General features: G+C 52.0%; 2 protein-coding genes across 9 annotated transcripts in view; both read right to left on the reverse strand.

The window, feature by feature from the left end:
• The window catches only part of EFCAB6 (EF-hand calcium binding domain 6), a 251,139-nt gene extending 241,518 nt beyond the window's left edge, over window positions 1–9,621 (reverse strand). For 5 of the 6 annotated variants that reach the window (XM_047868128.1, XM_047868127.1, XM_047868129.1 and 2 more), the window contains exons 1-3: window positions 8,268–8,348; window positions 6,669–6,860; window positions 136–242 (exon numbers count right to left, since the gene is read on the reverse strand). In XM_047868128.1, coding sequence (XP_047724084.1) covers window positions 136–181 — 46 coding nt within the window. In that variant the 5' untranslated portion in view covers window positions 182–242; window positions 6,669–6,860; window positions 8,268–8,348. Of the gene's footprint in view, window positions 1–135; window positions 243–6,668; window positions 6,861–8,267; window positions 8,349–9,256 lie in introns of those variants that run through there. The other variant, XM_047868126.1, reaches the window with a different exon arrangement.
• Window positions 9,622–21,139: 11,518 nt separating this feature from the next.
• Window positions 21,140–22,751, reverse strand: part of SULT4A1 (sulfotransferase family 4A member 1) — a 33,592-nt gene continuing 31,980 nt past the window's right edge. The window contains exon 7 of one of the 3 annotated variants that reach the window (XM_047868592.1): window positions 21,140–22,677. In XM_047868592.1, coding sequence (XP_047724548.1) covers window positions 22,565–22,677 — 113 coding nt within the window. In that variant the 3' untranslated portion in view covers window positions 21,140–22,564. The remainder of the gene's footprint in view (window positions 22,678–22,751) is intronic. The other 2 variants (XR_007154243.1, XR_007154242.1) reach the window with 2 other exon arrangements.

Genomic DNA, 22,751 nt, shown 5'->3' on the forward strand with positions numbered 1-22,751 from the left:
CTGCATGAATGACTGGCCCCAACCAGACAGGACTGATAACGGTATCATTAACAGCCAGTAAAGCACCCTTCTCTCGAGGCCTTACGCCCGGCACGGTACTGTCAACTTGAGCCACACGCCCGAGCAGCGTCTCACCTGGCCTTGGTACTGCAGGACTTGGTGCTGTTGACCGTGGCAACATTCGTCTGGGGGCTATTTCGTCTCATTTCCTTCGAAATTAACTACTTCGGAAACTGTGGATTCTGAAAAATTCAAGAGCAAGGAGTTAGCACAGATTGGCAGGCAGATTTTCTCGTTTAGCTTATCGAGCCACAAGAGTGGAGCCTGTGGGTCCGTAAAAGCATCAGCTGATTTTGCAGGCGACTGGAGAATCGTGTCAAAAGCCTCAGGCAGGTCCTCCGCGTGAATTCATACTAAACTGTAGGCTTCCCGGGGGGAGCTATGTCAGCCCTGTAGGCGCATCACTAACCTGCCTGTGTCCAGATCACACACGCGCCCCACACGCACCACAATCACACACCCTCTAGTTTCCTCACAGCGGCCAGAATAAACATTTTAAAGTACCGACATCCTCGTGTTTCCTCCTTGCTGGAAAAACTCCCAACTGCTTCCGGGGTGCTGGGGTGGCTGAGCTGGTTAAGCATTCGACTCTTGGTTTCGGATCAGCTCGTGACCTCACAGTTCATGGGCTCAAGCCCGGCATCGAGCTCTGCACTGACAGTGCACAGCCTGCTTGGGATTCTCTCTCTCTGCCCTCCCTCGCTCATGCTCGCTCGCTCTCTCTCTCCCTCTCTTAAAATAAAACTTAAAGAAACAAAAACAAAAGAACGGCAACTGTTTCCTGTTGTCCTTAGGATTAAAACCAAAGCCCTCAACGGTGTCGCAAGGCCCTGTGGGACAGCCCTTGCCTGCTCCTCCATCGGTCTCCCTCTCCCCAGTTCCTTGAGCCACAGAAGCCTTTGGCCGTCTGTGTGATGTGGCCTATCCTGCACGGAAGCTCTGTTTTCAGAGCCACAGCCCCCCACCTAGACCACTCGCCCTTCGCATTAGGGTCTGCCTAATGCTCTCCTCCTCCTCCCAAAGATCAGTGGTTCTCAAACTCCAGTGACCGTCAGAACCGCTTGGAGGGCTTGTTAGGAACCGATCCCCGGGCGCCAGCTCCAGGTCCTGATCCTAGATCTAGATCCTGGGGAGGGTGGGGCCTGAGAATTCACCTCACTGGAAAGTTCCCAGGGGCCGCTGCTGCCCAAGACCAAGGCCACAGATGCAGTCTTCCTTGGCACCTCCACACTAGGCCACACCCCCCTTACACACACGCACGACCTCTGTTGTCCTTCACAGCCCTTAGCCCAGTTTGTCATGAGTATTCAGTTAATGCTTGTCTCGTAGACTTTAAGTCCCAAAAAAGCAAGGGCCGGGTTAATTTGTGTGATCGGTACAGTCTCAGGTCCCGGTCTAGGGACTAGCGGTCAGGGGTGTTCAGATTCACTGAGTGAACAAATGAATTTGCTTCCACTCCTGAACCTTGGTAGGTTACGGCAGAAATCCCTGCCTTTGACTCTGGCCTCCAGCTCTCTTTCTGAGCGGCTGGCGAGGATGGTCAAGTTTACTTGCAAAACACTCTTCAGTCTTTTCCTTGCCCCATTCCATCCCTCCATCACTGCTCCATTCATCCTCGCTCATCTGGGTTACAGAAATAGCCCCGCACATCACTTCCAGATCCCACCTTCTCCCTCCAACCCGTCTCCTCTGTTGCCAGCATTTCTCTTTCTAGCGCACTGATATAGTTGTGTGGCTCCCTGGCTTAAAAATGTACAATGTGAAACTGTACATGTGTTAGAATCTCATAGAACTACGTACCGAGAGAAAACATGGCAAACTAGTGAGACCCGAATACAGCCCATAGTTTAGTCACTAGTACAGTCCCAATGGCGTTATCCTGATTTTGATCACTGTACTACGACTACTTGGTAAGGTGTTATCACGGTGCGGCGGGTTAGGGGGGCACCGGGGTGCACAGAGGAACTCTCTGTACTGATTCTGTAACAGATTTGTGAGTCTAAAATTATGAAGTTTAAAAGAGAAAAAAAAAAAACAACAACCTACACTACTTCTCCAGGGTTATCTGAGCTGAAACCAAACTCCTAACTGTGGGGACAGGATCATTCCCATCACTAATATGCTGGCCTCCCGCGACCAGCAGATCCCAGCGCTCCACGCGGGCGGCATCATCAGGCAGCACTCGGAACGCGCCGTGTCGTTCCTCGCCTCTGAGTTCTGGTTCGTGCTTTTGCTAGGATTTCCTTCCACCTCTCCTGCCTGCACGCTGCGACTCATCTTTCAAGATTGAGGGTGCAGCCCCTCCTTCATGAGGCCTTCCTTCCTGTCTTCCTTCAACAAAACTACTCGTGCTTTTATGGAGAATCTGGTCTCACAGTTTTGTTTTACCAATTGTTTTATTTACTCAAGGACAGGGGCGCTGGGTGGCTCAGTCCGTTAAGCGTCAGACTCTTGACTTCGGCTCAGGTCATGGTCTCACGGTTCATGGACTTGAGCCCCGCGTCGGGCTCGGCACTGGCAGCATAGAGACTACTTAGGATTCTCCCTCTCCCTCTCTCTCTCTCTCTGCCTCTCCCCCACTCGTGATCTGTCTCTGTCTCTCTCTCAAAATACATAAATAAACTTGAAATAAACATAAAGAAAAGGACAAAAAGGTCAAAGGCACCATAATTCCCTTCCTTTGCTGTGGGGCCAGGTGGGACCAAAACTATAAAGTATTATCGCCTCCCGGGCCATCACTCTAGCACCTAACTCTACGTTCACTCTAATCCTCTGCTTCGGGGATCTTCTGTTGGCTGTTTACCTGTGGCCCCTGCCGGCTAGTGAGCCTCCCCAGTGGTGGGATTGGCCGACCTCCCCTCTGGACACCCGGCGCCTACCACGCAGCCTGGTACACGGTGAGCTTCGTTCGCGATGGACCACGGCGGACACCTAGTGCTGTGAGGGCAAGAAAGCTAAGCTAATTTGACCCTTGATTCTGAAAGCTGAACAGGGCCCTCCCTGAGTCTGAGCACGGCGCTCTGATGAGGTCTGCGTAGGTCGCCTCTGGCTACACGCCACCCTCAGTTTGGGCTCTCGACAGAGAACTCTGAGACATTAATTAATGACTTCAGGACTCGGTGAGGTAGAGATTAAGACGCATTACGAAACCAATGCGCCCACACAAGCACCAAGTGACGGGCCATCAAATACACTCCTGACCGCTGGCAAACACAATCAGAGGGCTGTTTCACTGATACGTGTGTTTATTTGCCAGATAAGTATTAATGTCCAGTTTTTAACAGATGCTATTTATATCTGAATCATAACAAAAGTGCCATCCATCTGCCTTGGCACCCGAAGAAAACATAATTCAACACAAGAGTAAGAAATGTGCACAGCCAAACAGAAATGGCATCAGAAGCAAAAACTGTTGGAACTGGTGTCGTGGGGAGGAGTGGCGGCGGGGGGGGGGGGGGGGGGGCGGTGGGAGGAGATTGTCACTTGGAAAAAGTTGCAAGCAACACAAAAGATTTTGGCAGTTAAATCCGAATACTTGAGAAAAATCTTCTTGTCTAATCTGATTATCATATGGATGTTTTATTATATTTTGGAACACATACCCTAGAAAGTTCCCTTTTTAGCCTTCCACACACTCAGTTATTTACTGAGCATCTATACTTTTGGACAATGGGAAAAACAAAGAGTTTAGAGTCAAGAGGACTAAGGGTCAAGGTCGTTCCACTATCCACCGTCCAACTTGCAAGTTAATTAACCTCCTCCTGACCCAGTTTCCTCATCTGAAAAATGGAAGTAACACATCTCTTGAAAGGAAATATTCTTTTGTCTCCAAAGTTTTTAATGTTTCTTTATTTTTGAGAGAGAGGGAGAACCAGCAGGGGAGGGGCAGAGGATTTGAAGCAGGCTCTAGGCTCTGAGCTGTCAGCACAGAGTCCGACGCGGGGCTCGAACCCATGAACTGCGAGATCATGACCTGAGCTAAAGTAGGACACTTCACTGCCTGAGCCACCCAGGTGCCCCTTTAAAGCAGGTATTCTTAACCTAGGATCTAGGGAAGTGGTCCACCCGTGTGCTTTGGTAGCTCTTCAAACCCTCAGAGATTAAACGTAAAAGCATTATGAGATGATTTTTCTAGGGGATATGTTACTTTCACCAGCTTCTTAAAAGGCAGGTGAACCAACAATGCTCAAGTGCCGCCGCTCTACAAGCTGTGGAAGCGTCACGGAAAACGTATCTAAAGCACCTGACACACAGTAGGCTGTGTTCCCCATTTGGCAGCTGCTATTATTTTTAGGTCTTGGAAACGCACAGCCACCTGAATCAGAGACAGCACAGGGCAGAAGACGTAGACAGTTACAGCGTAAGGTGCTGAGTGTCTTCATGGGGTTTTATAAAACTGTGAAAGGAGGGTAAACCGAAGTCAGTCCAGAAAAAAAACCCAGTAGTAGACAGTGACAGGGTGGAGGCACCAAAGGTATCAGGGTGGGGACATGACCATCACCGCGGGGTCCTCGATGCCTAGACAGGCCCTGGCATACGGCAGGGGCTCAATGAAGAACTGTTAAGAGCAAACAAAGACTGGAACCACCCCAGGGGACAGGACAGGAGCGTTTACAAAGTCCTGGAGGCAGGGGGAGGGCAGGGGGACATTCGGAAGGTGTTACTGAAAATTGTTACTGTTCAGAGTACGTTCATTCCAAATATTCCTTCAAGTGTGAGAGTCCCTACTCTCTCCCTAGCTGGTTAGGACCCCGGGCCTGCAACTGAACCATCTGGTAGCAATCGAGCCCTGCCCAGGTTTTACGATGAAGACCTACACGTTAGAAAAGCTTTAGTTTTCCAGAGGAATGAAAATGTTTTCTTTGGCCAAAATGAATTCAACTTCTCTTTTTTTTTTAATTCTCTTTTTTCTTGAGTCGACAAGAAGTTCACGACTAAATCCGCAGCCCAACTGGATTAACCAGTATGGACAATCAGAGTATTTTTCTCTCCTCCGGATGTTACTTTACCGTTCTTCTATTTGTATTCTCCATGATCCTGACTTACGTGTTTTTAGTTTACCGTATCACGTGTATTCTTACAAATCATCTCAAAGCCTTAGGGGATTTACGGAGTATATAAATATTTGAGGGCTAGAGCACGGGTCAGGAACACACAGGTCCTACTGTCAGGCAATCCTGGAGTAGGAAGGCACCCTCCACCATTTATATGCTTGGAAGGCCCCTAACTTCTCTGAGTTCCTATTGCTTTATCCATAAAACGGGAAAAGTTAACCGTGCCCTTTTGTAAGCAGGGGGTAAGAACTAAATTTAAAAATGGATGTGAGGCCCCCAGGCTGTGCCTGGAACACAGTAAGTGCTCAATAAGTATTAGCCAGGAGTACCAGCACTTTAGGGCCAGTAGTAGGAGGAGTCATAAAAGTGCAGGGACGCCTGGGTGGCTCAGTTGGCGAAGCATCTGACTCTTGATTTCGTTTCAGGTCAAGATCTCACGGTTCCTGGGAGGGAGCCCCGCATCAGGCTCTGCACTGACAGCATGGAACCTGCTTGAGATTCTATCTCTCTGCCCCCTCCCTACTCTCAAAAATAAATAAATAAACTTAAAAAAAAAAAAAAAAAGAGAAGAAGGCGTAAAACTGCTAATAAATGGAGAGAGAAAAAATAGTAACAGTAGCACCCGCAACAAAGCAAACAAAAAAAGAGAGCAGTAAAAGATCAAAACCAAGAGAAAAAAAAAGAAAAAGGTGGAAAAAGAAGCTCTTTAGACCTGAAAAAATAACATATTTATATGTTTTCTCTAAAGCCAGACTTTTCTCAAACAGATCCCTTTTCTTTACAGCTCCTCTTCCTTACGACATGGATATCCTGGAGAGTATCTTGTTGAAGGTGAATTAATACTGAAAAATTATATGGGCACCTGGGTGGCTCAGTCGGTTGAGCGCCCCACTTCGGCTCAGGTCATGATCTCGCAGTTCGTGAGTTCGAGCCCCGCGTCAGGCTCTGTGCTGGCAGCTGGGAACCTGGAGCCTGCCTCGCATTCTGAGTCTCCCTCTCTCTCTCTGCCCCTCCCCCGCTCAATGCTCCCTCTCGCTATGTCTCAAAAATAAATACAAACATTAAAAAAACATTTTTTAAAAAAAAAGGAAAAATTACAAGAATCCCACCTCTATGAGCCTACATTTATTTTTTTTTCAACGTTTATTTATTTTGGGGACAGAGAGAGACAGAGCATGAACAGGGGAGGGGCAGAGAGAGAGGGAGACACAGAATCGGAAACAGGCTCCAGGCTCTGAGCCATCAGCCCAGAGCCCGACGCGGGGCTCGAACTCACGGACCGCGAGATCGTGACCTGGCTGAAGTCGGACGGTTAACCGACTGCACCACCCAGGCGCCCCTATGAGCCTACATTTAAATACACTTCACAAAAAGGCCGGCTCGCTCCTGGTATTTAAAGGAAGAAAGCAGCCAACCGTTAGCTTCTTGTCTCACATTTTCCCATGCACGTTATGCAGCTGACTTTCCGGTCCTGGCAGGCGACGGGGCCGTCCAGGAGGACCTCCGGTGACCCCCGGCGACCCCCGACCTTAAACGTTCGCTCTCGATACACACCTGGAGAGAAGCTGTCTTAAAGCGATTGCCTTGTCAACAGCCAGGGGCCTCCCAGTGGCGTCCCGCGCTGGGTGGGCACCCGACCACGAAACATCTTCCTGCGGCTGGTTCTGTCTCCGCGTGTCCGGCGGCCTGTTGGCGTCACAGCGTGGGCGCGGTGGACCTCTCGGCTCACGGGGAAGAGGTGGGTGGCTGGAAAAGGGCGGGGAAAGGGGAGCAAATTTAAAGTCTCGCGTGAGCATTCCTTGGCCAACTTCTGCAAGCGCCAGAAGGAGAGGAAAAGGAGAGCACGGCGAAAATGACACGCTTGCCCTCAAGGAGATTGCAGTGAGGTTGAGCGGGAGGCAAATACGCTCGCAGATAACCCACGGGCTCAAGCCTGATTCACTTTCGAACCCTGCACCCCCCTCCCCCAACTTAGCCCAGTAAACGTGTGTTGAATGGAAGACGACGGACGAAAGAAAGCGATGAAGGGACGACGCTGTGCGAAAGTGGAATTCACTTACAGCATTTCGGAAAGCCCGCCCATTTAGGGGCGCACAGGACTCGAGGACCATTATTAAATTATTAAATTACTCCTTTTTGAAAGACAAGTAAGAGTCCTCTTAACGGGCAAGGCATTCTGCGAGGCAAAGACTTTTAGGAGGGAAGGAAACGGGAGACGGAGAAGGAAAGGATCGGGGTGCCCCAGACCGTGACCTTAAGCGTGCCCTTTGCAACAGGACGTTTCACAAAGTGCTTTCCGGACAAAATTCCGGAGGGAGGCAGGGATAACTGTGGGCGGTGCGAGGGGGAAAAAGAATGTTCTAGAAAGAGTTGGGTGTTTTTTTTTTTAATTTATTTTTTTTATTTATTTTTGGGACAGAGAGAGACAGAGCATGAAGGGGGAGGGGCAGAGAGAGAGGGAGACACAGAATCGGAAACAGGCTCCAGGCTCCGAGCCATCAGCCCAGAGCCTGATGCGGGGCTTGAACTCACGGACCGCGAGATCGTGACCTGGCTGAAGTCGGACGCTTAACCGACTGCGCCACCCAGGCGCCCCTGTTTGCTTTTTAACATGAGGCAAGTGCTGGGTTTGAATTCGGGTTCCGCGACTTCCTAGTTGTGTGAAGTCTGGACAACCCCCTTCACTCCACAGGGTCCAAGTCGCCCTCTACAGGGGGCAGGCAATGACACTCAAGAGCGCTGTGCGGGCAAATGACATAAGGGACATGAAACATTTTGTAAGCCGGAGTGACCCAAGGCAGTGCCACACACTTCCCGTGTGACCCACACACATCCGGGGTGGGGGGGGGAGGGGAGATGTCACTACCTTCCCCGTTGTGGTCCGTCTTCCCCAAATATGACGTCAGCCCACGGGGAGAGGACCGCACTAGTCACCGCAGTAGCGCCAGGGCCGGCGACGGCGGCTGACACACGTGCTGAACGGGGTAAGCGAGTCACCAGCCCAAGGTCACGTTTGCGGGAGGAAGGCTAGGCGTCTCGGAGGCGGGCAGCAGCCGTCTCAGGGCTGTGGGACCCTCGGAGCCGCCCGCCCCGGCCCTCTTCTCGCCCTCCGCTCGCGCGCGGGGTCCGGACGCCGTGGCCGCGCCGCCTTACCCGAGCCCCCTTCTCGATTCTCCGCCTCGCGGGGCCACAGCAGAGCGCGGGGACCCCGGGCCGCTCGGCCACAGAAGCCCAGCCCACTCGCCGGCTCTAGGACGCTGTTGCCCGAGCAACGGCGACACTCGTTGATTGGAATAGGAGCCTGCGCACCCGACAAGGAGAGCAGCTCCGATTGGCTAAGCCGGTAAGTGGAGGGGCGTGACCAGATCTGCCCGGTGCTCCGCCCCCGCGGGAGGAACTTCCGCCGGAAGCCTGAGGCTTCTGGGCGCGGGAACCCGCGGAGCGCCGGGGCGACGGGCGTCAGGGGAGAGGGTTTCTGCGACGTGGCCTTCGCGCGAGCTGGCGATCGGACTGGTCCCTCGGAACCGCTTCGAAGCGCGTGGCCAGAGAGAAGCCCGGCCCCACACGAGCGGCAGACTCCCGTGCCTGGAAGAGCCCAGCGTAGCCGCGCGGGGCCTGGGTCACGACGGAGGGAGGAGCGTCGGTGCGCGGCCCCGAGCACGTGCTGCGGCCTTGCCCAAAGGCAGTGCGCATGTGTGGTTGCGCCCTGCGGGCCCCCAGGAGCCCGAGAGCCGCGAGGAGGCGGGACCAGCTTGCCCCTCCCTCCGCATTCTCCGCCCCGGGGCCGCGTGACCAGCACAGTCCCCCTGATTATTTCCAGTTTGCAGATACGAAGCCGAGGCTCAGAGCGGGGTCTTCTGTCCCGGGACACGCAGCTGGTCTATGGCAGAACCGGAGTTAGAACCAAGGCAGGCCAGGCCCTGCTCTCCGTTGTCGGGGAGAAGGGACCAGAGGGGCAGCCTTGCTGAGGGGCCCCCTGCATCCATTTCTGGCGGCGGCGAAGCGATCGTCTGCTGTCACGCTGGGCAACCTGACTGCACATCGCGGGGAAGCTGGTCTTCCTTCTCACCGAGGGGTACTGCCATCTTCTCTTGCTCAGACCTCCCGCACCCTCCCTCCCCATCCCCGGCACCTGGCCTCACCTCCAGTCCCCTCGACTCCAAACGACTGGAGCACACTGTCGTCTCGCAGCCTCTTAGACGCCCATCTCTTCTGCTCTTCTTCCAAAGAGAGGCTGCTCTTCTTCCAGCCTCTCCACGTATGTCCTCAATCCCACCCACCCCCACCCCCCAATGGCCTTCGCAGAGACTTCGTTGCTTAGGTCAGCCAGTGCTCAAGAATGTGCCCTGGGAACCGCTGGCGGTCCTGAGACCCTTTCAGGGAGTCCATAATCGTCCAAACTGTTCCCATAGTAATAGGAAGATGGGACTCGCCTTTTCACTCTTACTTTCTCTTGAGGGGTGCAGTAGGGTTTTCTAGAAGCTACACGATGTGTGACACTGCAACAGATTGAATGCAGACGGAGATGGGAGATTCCAGCTGTCTTCTCTTAAGTCAGACAGTAAAGAGATTTGCAAAAATATAAAACTGCCTCTCTTTTCACACACTTTGTTTTGGAAAGCATAATAATTTTTCATTAAAAAAAAGTTCAGACGTAATGGGTTTCTTGCTATTTTAAATGAATTGGTAAACAAAATTCAAAATTTGTATCTGTTTTGTTTCTGATGTGGTAAATGTTGATAGAACTCACAAAAACCAAAGCACTTTGGGGTCTTCAATTCTTTTAAGAGTGTAAATAGATCTGAGGCCAAAAGGTTTGGTCCTGAGAGCAAAAGGGCTTAGGTCATTGCCTCTCCCATAAAGGCCAACCGTCTCATTCCTCCTCCCTCCCCCCACCACCTCCTTCCCTCATAAAATATGCTCTAGTATCTGACATCTTAAAAAAAAAATTATCTTCTAGCTTCTACCCCAACTCTCCGTAGAGTTATCTGTCCACACGGGTCTCTCAGTTACTATTCACTCTCCATCAGTTTTCCCAGAGGCATAGCTCCATGACTCCCCGGTACCTGGTCAATTTTCATGAATATTTCATCTGTCCCCGACTTTGCCTCCCTCGACCTCTCAGGAGCATTCAGCCCAGTGGATCACCTTTCTACCTGAAACACTCTCTTACTGTTCCTCTGAAGCCATACAACCCTAGTTTCGTCCTAAATCACCAACTACTCAGTTCTCAGGCCCCACTCGTGATTTTTCCCCCTCTGGCTCTGACCTAGGTGGTGCTCTCACACTTATCCCCAGCTGCGACCCCTCCACTGGTATGAATCAGAGACTCCTCTGACTTCAGCCGTCCACACAGCCCTTGGTCCTCTGACCTCCCTGACTCTGGCCAATGTCAGTAAATGGCACCACTCAAAGCAGGAAACCTTGTCTTCCCTCGGCAAGATCATTGCCTCACCCTCCACCCCCACCCCGCCCCGCCACATCTAATCCTTCAGCAAAGTCTTCTTGGTTCCATTGCCAGAATATGTACACTGTGATCTCACTCATCCATTGTCACAGCCTCACCAGCACGACCCCACCTAATGACAAAATGTAAACAGAGCGTTTCCTGTGGTCCCCAAGGGAAAGGCAAGGCAGGGTCAGCAGGCTTAACATTGGCTACTTGGAGTGATTTTGGCAAGATCTTTACTATCTGTAGAAATTGGCTAACCTTGGGAGGGACAGTCACTCCAGTGTGAGCAAGGCCCCAAGATGGCAAAGCATCAGGAAACAGAAAAATTTTTAAAACTGAAAAAAAACGTGTCTAACCATTCATCTGTTGCTGGGCACTATCAACTTGTTTCTTTTGGCTACAATCAATAATGCTGCCATGAACATTGGCATACGAGTCTCTGAGTCCGTCTTTTCAATTTCTAGGGGTGTATTTCTCAGAGTGGAATTACTGGGTTACGTGGCAATTCTCAGTTTAACTTTTACAGGAATCACGAAATTTTTTCCACAATGGCTACAGCATGTTACATTCCCATCAGCAGTGCACGAGGATTACGGTTTCTCCACATCCTCACCAACATTTGTCATTTTCTGGTTTGGGGGTTTGGTTTTATTCCGATGACAGCCATCCGTAGTAGCCTGAGGCAGTATCTCGCTGTGGTTTTGACTTGCATTTCCCTAACGAGCAGTGATGTTGACCATCTTTTCACATGCTCATTGGCCATTTGTAGGTCTTCTTTGTAGAAATATTTATTCAAGTCCTTTACCTATTCTTAATGAGGTTGTCTTTTTATTGAGTTCTGGGAGTTACGTGTTCTGGATATTAAACCCTTGTCAGCTGTGTCATTTGCAAATATTTTCTCCCATTCTGTGGGTTTTCTTTTCATTCTCTTGATAGGGTCTTTTCACGCACAAAAGTCTGTAACTGTGCTGAAGTGTATTGATTTTTTGAATTCCCTTTCTCATTGTGTATTGTTCATATATAGGAAGATGGTTGTCGCTCTGTATGCTGACTTTATAGCCAGTGACTCTCATGGATCAGTTCCAGCTAATGCTAAGCATCTTTGGTATTTTTAACTTGCACAATCTTGTGTGTGTGACCTGCAAATGAGTTTTATTTTTTCTTCTCTCATCCTTGTATTTTAGATTTGTTTTCTTTTTATTTTTTTAATGTTTTATTTATTTTTGAGCCAGAGAGACAGAGCACGAGCAGAGAAGGGGCAGAGAGAGAGGGACACACAGAATCCGAAGCAGGCTCCAGGCTTCAAGCTGTCAGCACAGAGCTCCACACGGGGCTTGAACCCACAAACTGTGAGATCATGACCCGAGCTGGAGTCAGATACTTAGCCGACTGAGCCACCCAGGTGACCCTAATGTGATGAATTTTTAATGTTGAAATTTCTTTGAATTCCAGGGGTAACTCTTTACTATTTTATATATCACTGGATTAAATTGGCTAATGTTTATTTAGGATGTTTGTCTATTTGACACCCCAAGTTTTATTGGGTTCACGGCCACACACACATTCATTTACGTGCCACCCGGGGGCGACTTCTGCTCTACGGTGCAGAGTGTAGCCAGTGAAGCATAGGCTGTGTGGCACACACGTTGACTCTCTGGCCCTTTGCAAAAACTGGTTTGCCAGTCTTTGGTCATTGTCATGAGAGGCAGTGACCAGCGACTTCCCTTTCTCTGTGATGCTCTGGTCAGATTTTAATACTGAGGTTATACTGGCCTCAGAGTAAGTTGGAAAGTGCTTCCACCTTCCCGGCTCTCTCAAAGCTCATGTGATATTTGCGTTTGGCTTCAATGTTGGGGGAAATTCACTGGCAAAGGTATTTTGTCCTAGAGTTTTCTTCGTGGGAGGTTTTTAATAATTGGTTTAAGTTCTATGTTACTTATAAGACTATTCAGATTTTCTGTTTCTTCTTGTGTCTATTTTGGCAACTTATGTTCTCCAAATACTTTGTCTAGATCATCTTAATTGTCAAGCTTATCAGCACAACGTTGTTTATAACGTCCCCTTAGTACAGGGTCTGTAGGATCTAGGGTGGCCAACCACCTTGCTTGCCAGGGGGTGGAGGGGTTTCCTGAGACATGAGTCTTTCAGTGTAGACCTGAACAGTCCAGGCAGATTGGGACGGTCAGATCCAAAGAGACACCTTATCTTTTTTTGGTTTCTCAATTTTATTAGCCTTTTCAAAGAAAATCACGTCATTGATTTTTGCTCATTATTTTTCCTTCTTTCTTTCCTTTGGATTTAATTCGCTGCTCTCCTTTTCCTGGCATCTTGATATGAATATTTAAATCACTGGTTTTCACCCTTGTTTCTTTTCTAGGTCGTGTTTAAGGCTCGAAATCCCCCTCTGAGCATGAATGTACCTGCATCCTCCAAACTCTGATAGGATAGATCTTAATTAGCATTCAATTCAAAATCTGGCTTGAATTTCCATGGCGATGTCTCTGTTGACCCATGGTAGTACAGAGCTATATTAAATTAGAGACATTTGGGCATTTTTGAGCTGTATTTTTGTTATTGATTTCCGGCTTAATTCCACTGTGGTCCAAGAAACACAAAGGTAAGATTTTGGTTTATTGAAATTGTTTGAGACTGACTTTCTGGCTCACCATATGACCAATTGTGGTAAATGTTAACACTCTCTTCTGAGGGAAAATTATAGGTGAAAAACTGGTAGCTGGCTGTGTGAGCAAACTGTTTAGTAGGGACTTAATAAATGTCCTTTGAGCTGATCTGAACTCAATTGTGAAGCATATGATTGGGGCAACATAGCCAAGAATCAGGAAACTGAAAATCCTTATTTCCTTGAATACAAGGATGATTTTTTTTTTCATGTATTTAAGTGACTAAATCAATCTGACATGAGGGGCACCTGGGTGTCTCAGTTGGTTAAGCATCCGACTTCGGCTCAGGTCATGATCTCGCGGCTCGTGAGTTTGAGCCCCACGCGGGGCTCTGTGCTGACAGCCCAGAGCCCGGAGCCGGCTTCAGATTCTGTCTCCCTCTCTCTCTGCCCCTCCCCTGCTCATACTCTGTCTCTGTCTCTGTCTCTCTCTCAAAAATAAACATTAAAAAAAAACCTGACATGAGGTTTTGTCGTATAATTCTCTTTTCTTTTCCTTTTTTTCTTAAGAGCATCTTCACTCCAAAGCTTTTTCCCTGCTCCTGGAAACTCTTCACTTCCATGCAAAGAGTTAACTTAGGTGTTTTGTTTTTAACAAGATCTCAGTTCACCTCGTTTGTTTATTGTCCTGAGAAGCCCATAAAAGCCTTTAGATCCCGCGTGATCTTTGTTCACACAGACCAGAGTTCTGTAATGTGATGGTGGCCCCAGGGAGTTTGTTGGAGATTTCCGGTCTTCCTTGACCATACCTTCCAAAGAATGCTGCCGGCTCCCTTAGATGTCCTACAGTGGGTCTCCTTTCAACAGGGCCGAACCTATCACCTTGGCCACGATACCTTCCAGCATCATTTCAGTGTATAACGCTCCCTGCCCAAGAAACTGCTACAGTCTCCACTACTTATTCCCATGCAGGAATCTGCTGCTCAAAACCTTTCGTGATAATCAGGAGAAGGAAGCCATGGGCAGTTGTGGCGAAAACATTTTCACACTTACAACATCCAGCAGACAGCTCATTCCGTCAGCGATCGGGAGGAAACCTGGGGTCGTGGAGAGCTGTGTGGCAACAGTCCTCTGTCCCTCCCTCCAGGTTTTGAGTGCTCATCACGATGACGTACGCCTTGGAGACTGGGCACTAAGACCGAGCCTGGAATTATTTCAGTCATCAATCATGAGGTTATAAACGGACGTTACGCCTTCAAGAGGAGAAATACACCGCAGGAGCTGATTAACCCCTAAGAAGTTAAGTACTGTTTTCCGCCTGGTCTGTTAATAAAGGAGGGAACAGCAAACACAGGGCATAGATACATGATGCATCTAAATGGGGGCTGAGGACATCCCTGGGAAATCTGCTACGAGAGATTTCTCTGACTACTGTCCTTTTCACGGCCTTGTAAGATGGACACCAGAGTCTCCTGAGCTGCCCTTCAAAGAAAAATAAAGAAAAACAAATGAGGGTATAAGTAGCTCCTTTGGAAAAGCTACCGTGGTTCTTTTCTCCTTTACTAAAATAGATGCTTTCTCTCTGATATTTACCTTGACAGCTGATCCAGCTTCTCATTTTAGTACAACCAGCCAGAAACTAAATTGTATTTTCTTTTCTTTCTTTCTTTCTTTTTCTTTCTTTCTTTCTTTCTTTCTTTCTTTCTTTTTTTTTAGGGAGAGCATGCGTCGGGGAAAGAGGCCGAGGGAGAGAGAGAAAATCTTAAGCAGGCTCTCTGCTCAGCGCAGAGCCTGATGGGGGCTCGATCCCACGACCCTGGGATCATGACCTGAGCCGAAATCAAGAGTCAGATGCTCACCCGACTGAGCCACCCAGGCGCCCCTAAATTTTACATTTTAGATACTGTCACTACAAATAATTGATCCCTCTTTGTAAACAGGGGGTCATTCTCGTACCTACTCTAGGATCGCACGTGGAGAAAGACTGTGCAGGCCCCGTGTAGCCTTTTCGCCTGCTTTCGTTCCCCTCCGGGGTGCTGATCCACCCGTGAGCTCAGTTACGGGCTGTCTCCTTTCACGGAAACAGGGATCGAAATCCACTTACCTTGCTCCTGAACAAGATTCCGCGGTGTAGAACCCCGGCACTTAGAATCTTAACGCATCCCGCCCCCTGAACATCCCGTGACAGTAACGGCCCACCCTCCGGAATAAAGCAGCAGCTCGAAGCTAATTTCATGTCCCATACATCTGGGCAACCTGCAACCCCCCGCCAATCACAGGTAATTCTCTTCACTAAGAGCCAGGGTCTTGCTGCAGCTTGTAATTAGTGCTGTTTAGCATTTAATTTGCCTTTCGTTCGGGAACAAGCACGTACGGATGATGTGATAGGAACGGAGCGCCGCACTCAGCCGAGCGGTGAGAAGACGAACGGGCACCGTCCCTCCTTCCCTCGACTTGGGGCTGTGAATGGAGTCTTTGGCCAGGAAACCTGAGAAGTTACTCAGATGTTTTCTTAACAAATGCAAACCAATATACGATTACAGGGGATTATCACTCCTTCGGAATTCCAGGCTCTAACGCCTGGCACGCTCCCTTCTGAGAATTCTTCTGAGAATGGTGGAGACGGGACACAGCAGTCCCCCAAGCTCCGGGCTGAGGGTGCTTCTGGCCTTCTCCCCTGGGGGGGCCCAAGTGGCGTAGAGACCCCGGACAGAGGCAGCCACCGGCCACTGAAAGTCAGTCCGTCTGACATGACCAGCAGCCCTCCTGATGTCTCTGGTAAAATCGGAGGGGGCGCCTGGGGGGCTCAGCCGGTTAAGCATCTGACTTTGGCTCAGGCCATGATCCCACCGTTCGAGTTTGAGCCCCGCATCAGGCTCTGTGCGGACAGCTCAGAGCCCGGAGCCTGCTTCAGATTCTGTGTCTCCCTCTCTGTGCCTCTCTCTCTCTCTCTCTCTCTTTCTCTCTCGAAAAATAAACAAACATTAAAATTTTTTAAAAGAAATAGCAGGAAAGGCTTTTCCATGAGGCTAAATGGTCCATGAGAAGAGACCGTTGGAGAAGAGAGTGTTGGGCGTGTAGGTCAGGGCCCCTGAGCAGCACGGCCAGGCCAGAGGGGGCCTGTGCGGCGAGTAACAAATGACGTGCTTGCAGAACAAGGACCTGTGGAGGGGCGGCTGAATTCAGCAGACAGTGGGAACGTTCCAGTCATCAAGGTTTCACTGACCGACCACCTCTCAGGAAGCTAACTTCTTTACCCCCAGGAAGAGACATGACAAGCCTCAAGAAGCAGATGGTCACTGGGCACCAGTGAGGGCCAAAGTAGCAGCCCTGGAAGTGGTGGGAGAGGCACATCGGGGTCCTTGGATTAGGACCCCACCTGTACTGAGCTCAAAGCCTAAATCGGCATCACCCACATTGAGGAATGGCAATCCGGGCCGAGGGGAACAGCCTAAGTGGACACAGAGGTCCAAACGGCCAGTCGTTCTTGAGCACAGTGAGACGGGTTCCTAGCCACTAATTGTATTTGGGATTCGTTTTTTCTGGAAATCACACATACCATGGAGTATAAAAGGGGAGAACTGAGAGACAGGAACACTAGGGGGAAAACAAGATTTCAACCAATCCACTTAAAAGTTTTTTGAGGATGCATAAATTGGAGGAGAGAGAGAGTCTTGCTGGCTCCGTTGAGAGTCTCTCCTTCTGCAGAGATGGCCTCGCTTGGGTATTTTAGGACTTCTGTTCCCAGCTGGCGCTCAACGCCATGGAGATATGCAAAGATGACAACTGTGAAGAGAAGAAAAATGCATTTTCTGGTTGATTTTTATATTTTAAACACATTTCGCATTCTCTGGTGCTTGAAGAATGCTTTTAATAGAGCACAGACTCCTTCCGTCAATGGTGAGGGACAGATTTAGGGACTGCGGCTCAGACATCCGGTGCCAACTAGCTTGCAGGGATCCAAGCGTGAGAATCAAGTTGTCATCTGATGTGTAGATTTGGCAAAGGCTCAGCGCGCCTTGGCGATGGCGCCCGTGGGCCCAAGCTTGGGTGGCAGGTGCACCGTGACGGGTTCTCTCTGCCCTCGCCCGCAGAGTCCATGGCTGGCTCAAAGTTCACGGTCTCCCCCACTCGTCAGCTCCTCCTGGGTGGAGTCGACAGACGGTTTGACCACCTAGGGGTCACAGACTGTTCGCACTGGGTGGAGCGTCGAGACCCCTGGGCTGAGACCTCCCCGTTAGGAGGTGAAAAGGGGCTTCCCCCCGTGGTCCCGGCGACACCCGGAATCGGGACCGGGTGCCCAACCCGGTCTAGCGTATCTTACTTCTTCCCACCTGCCGTGCCTCCCGCTGGCCCCTGCCCTACCTACTCCCACCTGGTTCCAGACCCGGCCCGCGGCCCTCCTCTTACATTAAGCAGTCCCCCTGCTGTCCTTGGTGTCACCTCTCCGTAGCGCCAGCTCTCCGCACCACGCCTTTGTTTCCCGTTTGCCGAGGCGACGTGCGTGTAAACGGGGCTGGGTTCCGCTGCGTGTACCAGGCAAGCTCGCTGAGCCCTGAACAAGCAGAAGAAACCTTAGAGACTGTTTACGACAAAACATCCATTTGGGAGAGACGGATCCTGAGGCTGAGAGAAGGCAGGTGGCTCGCCTGGGTCACGCAGCCAAACACAACTAAACCGGGACTCTAGAGCCGGGGTCCTCAGATCCCCCACCAGGCGTCTCTCTGTAGGTATCTATCTGGGTGGGAATGAGAGCAGGGTCCCCAGAGGACGTAACAGTGGGGTGCTAAATTTGCAGGGGAGAGGCACTGACATCGGGTGTGTCTCCGGGACCCCCACCGGGGCATAGAGTAGATGCTCAAAAAACACCAAGGAAGGAGAGAAAGGAAGAGGGAGAAGCGTGGCCACCGAAGGGTTGACGCAGTTCTCAGGGGTCCTGTGTTTCTGGGCTTTGGGACAGAGGGAGGACAGGGGAAGTATGGGCACCAGACAGTCCATCCCCCAGTTACACGGACATTTGGGAAGCCAGTGAGTGGTCGGGAAGGATGTTCTGGAAGAGAACACCACGGCCCATTGGCAGTAAAGAAAGAGGTGTATAGAGGTCGGGGCAGAGGCCCAGTGGGGTAGTTCAGGGTCAGGAGGCCAGCCTCGTTCTTGTTTGGGAAGACACAGCCTCTGAGGGCGCAGCCAGGAAGGTACAGGGCAGATGGCTCTCAGAAAAAGCAAAATCCACTCTGACCATGAAAGATGTCACTCCCTTAGCAATTTTAGGCGCTGATTATATGTCAAACTCCAACCTAGGGAAAGACACAGCATGGCCCTGCTTTCGGGGTGGCACTGTCCGTGGGGGGGGGGGGGGGGGGAGACAGCTGTAGAGCAGTGAGGTGGGCGGGATGAGAGAGGAAAGCAGGGGGCACCAGGGAGCAGCGGGGATGCTCACAGGCGAAGGCAGGGCTGGGGGTCCCAGCGGGCGGGGCCAGGCCAGGGCAGGGGCCGGAGGACGTGGCTGGACAGCACTGCCAGCAACGGAACGGCTGTCCCCAGAGGTGGCCAGCTTGTCAGGGACGGGAGGTCCGGCTGTCAGAGACGTCGGTGTCGGTGGGTAAGGCTGGATCCTCTGACCGACGAAAGTGCCACCCCGGTCTGCAAATGCTCCTTCTGCAATGAAGGGTGGGCAATGATGCTGCACGGGAGGGGCTGGGACCAAACGCTACAGGAGAGCGATGGGCACCCGAGGACCTGACCTCCACCCATCTCAAACAGCAGTCACCGCTCAGGTGGTGGGAAAACTGTCCCGCACTTGGGACCTCCCAGGACAGACACTGGGCGCCCGGCCTGTATCCCCAGGGCTGAGGCCACGGGAGGGAGGGAGGGAGGGCGGGAGGGACCTCCCGGCTGTGGCCTGAGGAAGTCGGCTGGCGGAGGGGGCGTGGCCACCAGGGGGGGCGGTGTTGAGGCTCCATCCGGTGGCCTGAGAAGGGGCGTGGCGGAGGGGGCGTGGCCACAAGGGGGGCGGTACTGATGCTCCATCCGGTGGCCTGAGAAGGGGCGTGGTGGAGGGGGCGTGGCCACCAGGGGGGCGGTGCTGATGCTCCACCCCTGGTCCGAAGCCACCGCCTCCTGTTAGGTCCCCGCCATGAAGGGGGTATGGACGAAGATGGTCTCCACTGTGTAAATTGCGACACCGGGTCAAACCAGTCACGTGGCTGACCTGCTCCGATGGGAGGGCCAGTGAATCTGTGCTGGGAAGCCCTTCCTGGTCCCCCCTCGGATGAAGTGATGGGGGCGCGTGGAAGGAAAACAGATGGCGTGTCCCAGGTGGCCCAGTGTCGAGCCAGGCCAGCACACACACTGCCGCGGGGCTGCGGCCAAACGCTACTACTTGGGAGTAAAGCCCTCTCTGCTGGTCCCCCAAATGCTTGTCGCAATCTTGTTGGTCTGTGACCCTGCCGTTTGGGAATCCCGCGGCAGCTGTCCGGTCAAGTCCGCAGTCTTCCCCGGCCGCTCTCACCTGCTCCACCCGTCCGGCGTCGCAAGGTACACGGCACCTGTGTCTCGAATCATTTTGCCCTTGTCTTAGCTCCAAGGGCCCCAGGCAGGAACTGTAGGTAATGTGCAGACCCTCGCACACGCTGCCCACAAACGCTTAGAGCCACCTATTGGGTCAGAAGGGCCCTTGGGATCATCTGAAACAGCCCCCCACCCCTCATTTTGTGACTGAGTGACTCACACAGCCAGGAGAAAGGCCTTGTAATCCATTTGCTGTCAGGGGGCTTTTAAAAATGCAAACCGGTCAGTGTCCCTTTGATTAAACCCTCCTGTGGCTTCCTAGTTCTTAGGACAAAATCCAAACTCCCATGACCTGTAAGGCCCTCGGTGAGCTGGCTCCTGCCTACCCTCCAAAACTGGGTTCCTGTCACACCAGCCTCCACTCGCTGCCCAGCCCCCTCCCTGCCCTCCCCACCCACTCCTGGGCCCCCCACCCCAGAGGGCCCCAAGCCTGGTCCCCTCACTTCCTCCTGATCTCGGCTATCACCGGGTCCCTTGGAGTCCTCTCGAGCTTGACCTCACACAGGTTTTGTCACGGGGGGGGGGGGGCGTCATCTCCTCCCCAGAGAGGAACACCATGCAGGCCAGGCCCTTCTGTGCTCACGGCCGCACCCCCGGCGCCTACAGCAGCCCCGAGGCATCGTAGGTGCTCAAGTGTTTACTGAATAAATGAGTCCAGGAAAGGAAGTGAAAGCAAGTCTGCAGGGATGGGGAGACACTTGGTAAATCAGCACTTCGATTACACGGTCCCGCCCTGCTGCCTGATTCGCCCACTTTGCCTTCATTTGCTGCCTTATTTCAGGTGCTGGACAAATGGGCTGGGAGCAGACCCTCTGGGGCAGCAGACTGGATACTCCACTGACTAACTTGGGGCTTGGGATCCAGGGTAATTTCAGAGACCAACATCAGCTCTGGGGTTCCACCCGAGTCCTAAAGGAAAGGGCCCGTTTGAAAAGACATGTGCTTTCCGGAAAGCCCCAGCTTTATCAGGTAAAACGATGTCCTGGATTTTCCTGCCACCAGGAATCAGGAAGGCAGGCTCTGGAATTCAAAGCGGTCGAGTGTCGTCGAGTGCAGTCAGCCGGGTCGGTCTCAACACACCGCCGTGCGCCGCGTGAAACACGGGGTCTCCCCGGGCAGGCCCCACACACCCCGATGATCTCCTTTTCCCCAGCCCTCCTTTCGGCCCGTAAGTAATGCCAAAGGTGACCAGACAAATAGCGAGGGGGGATTCACCGCCTGGAAGGTCTAGAGCGGAGAGAAAGAGCCAAACCAGCGTGGGTCTGAGACCCTCGGCGGCCAACCCCGGGGACCGGGTGTCAGCGGGGCTCCCAGTCGCGACTGCCCTGGAAGGCTACCCCTCTGCACTCATCAGCACGCGCTCAACACGAGGCATGGGACGTGTCTTTATTAAAGATGCAAGCAAGCACAGACAGATCATGTGTGGTGCTCAGTAATATCCATACAGTACTAAAAATAGAAAAATAGAAAAGAAATTTCACAGAAAGCAGCCTCCCTCACAGATACACAGAAAAGGCGCAGCCAAGCCCACCATGCAATGCCGCATAAAACACCGGCGTGTGTCTGCACCTCTTCCGAGACAGCAACACAGCACAGAGACCCTTACACGTGGTGGCGACCCTCCAGCCACCACCGGGGGCGCCTGCCGGCCACGTAAACTTCCAAGACGACCCCAGTCCCGCCGCGGCGGCAACACGCACACTGGCGGCCGGCCCGGCTGCTGCCTGGCCGCGTCTCATTGCTTCCCCAGCCAAATGCGGGCCAGAAGACGAAGCAAGGGGTGGGGTGGTGAAGACATCGCCTGTGCGCCCGCAGGTATACTGGGGTGCAAAGGCGAGACGGCCAACCAGTCTGAGTGAAACAGGGCGTTGAACCTGCAAAGTGGCTCTCCCGTGGCCGGGAGCCTCGGGTGCACACAGAACAGACTGACCGATGAGCGAGTCTGAGGAACTTACTATGGAGCATCTGCTCGCCAGCATAAAGAGGTCTCTGCCTCAGGGAACGAGAGTTCGTGGAAGGAAAACTCAGACTCCACGTACGCTCGGTCTCTGCGGCGGGTTCTCCGGTCACCGCGTGAGAGCCCGTCGGCCGGCCTCCCCGGCAGGTTCCCTCAAGGAACGTTCTGCTGGTTCCTCCGTATCGGGTGTCTGAGGCCACCCGCTGGGAGTCCCTGGCAGAGGGCCATCCTCCCTGCAGATGCCGAGCGGACGGTCTCTGCTTTGTTTCAGGAAGGTTACAGAGCACTGAACTCATCGAAAGGAACAGCGGCCCCCACACACCCAACTCCTCCTGTGTCTTCACCTCCGAACCGGGTGAGAACAGAACGGCTGTGCCATACAGAACAGAACTACAAAAATAAAGAGTCAACCCTGAGATCTTCCTACCATTTGGGTGTGGCTCGCTCCTGAGTCCCCTCGGAAATGAACTTCTATTTGGTTTACTGACATTTATTTAGATTTCCAAGTGAAAAGCTCTATAAAATACAATAAATAATGTGGGGTTGTAAAAGACAGACGTTCTAGCTGCGTATGTTACAGACTCTATACTTATGATACAGGCCGTCAGAACCGCCAGCTTTACAACGCTTGTGGTCAGACACGGAGAGACTTCAAAGCCCAAAGGCGACACGGCTGCTCCGGAGGGGAAGCAGGGCCCCCTCTTCCTCCGGCGTCTCCGCCGTTCCCTCCCTCCCCCGGGCCTCACGCTGCTTCCGGAGTTCGTCCAGCAAGGAACAAATGAGTGCATACGGGACTTTTAGCTAGTAGAGCGTCTGGGTGCTGTGAGCATGCAAGTTTGCCGTCGCCGTGATTATAAATAAAAGTCAAACGTCAGGTCACACTTCCCCATCTTCTGTTTGTACACCAAGTCAAACTTCTCGTTCATGGAGACAGTGAAGATGTCCTTCCACAGCCCGACTCTTCCTGCAACACAAACGAGAGCAGAGTGTGCTGAATTCACTCGCCGCCGGGCCAGATACCGAACCAAAGGGAGCCTT

The sequence above is a fragment of the Prionailurus viverrinus genome, chromosome B4, assembly GCF_022837055.1.
Source record: "Prionailurus viverrinus isolate Anna chromosome B4, UM_Priviv_1.0, whole genome shotgun sequence".
Taxonomy (NCBI): domain Eukaryota; kingdom Metazoa; phylum Chordata; class Mammalia; order Carnivora; family Felidae; genus Prionailurus; species Prionailurus viverrinus.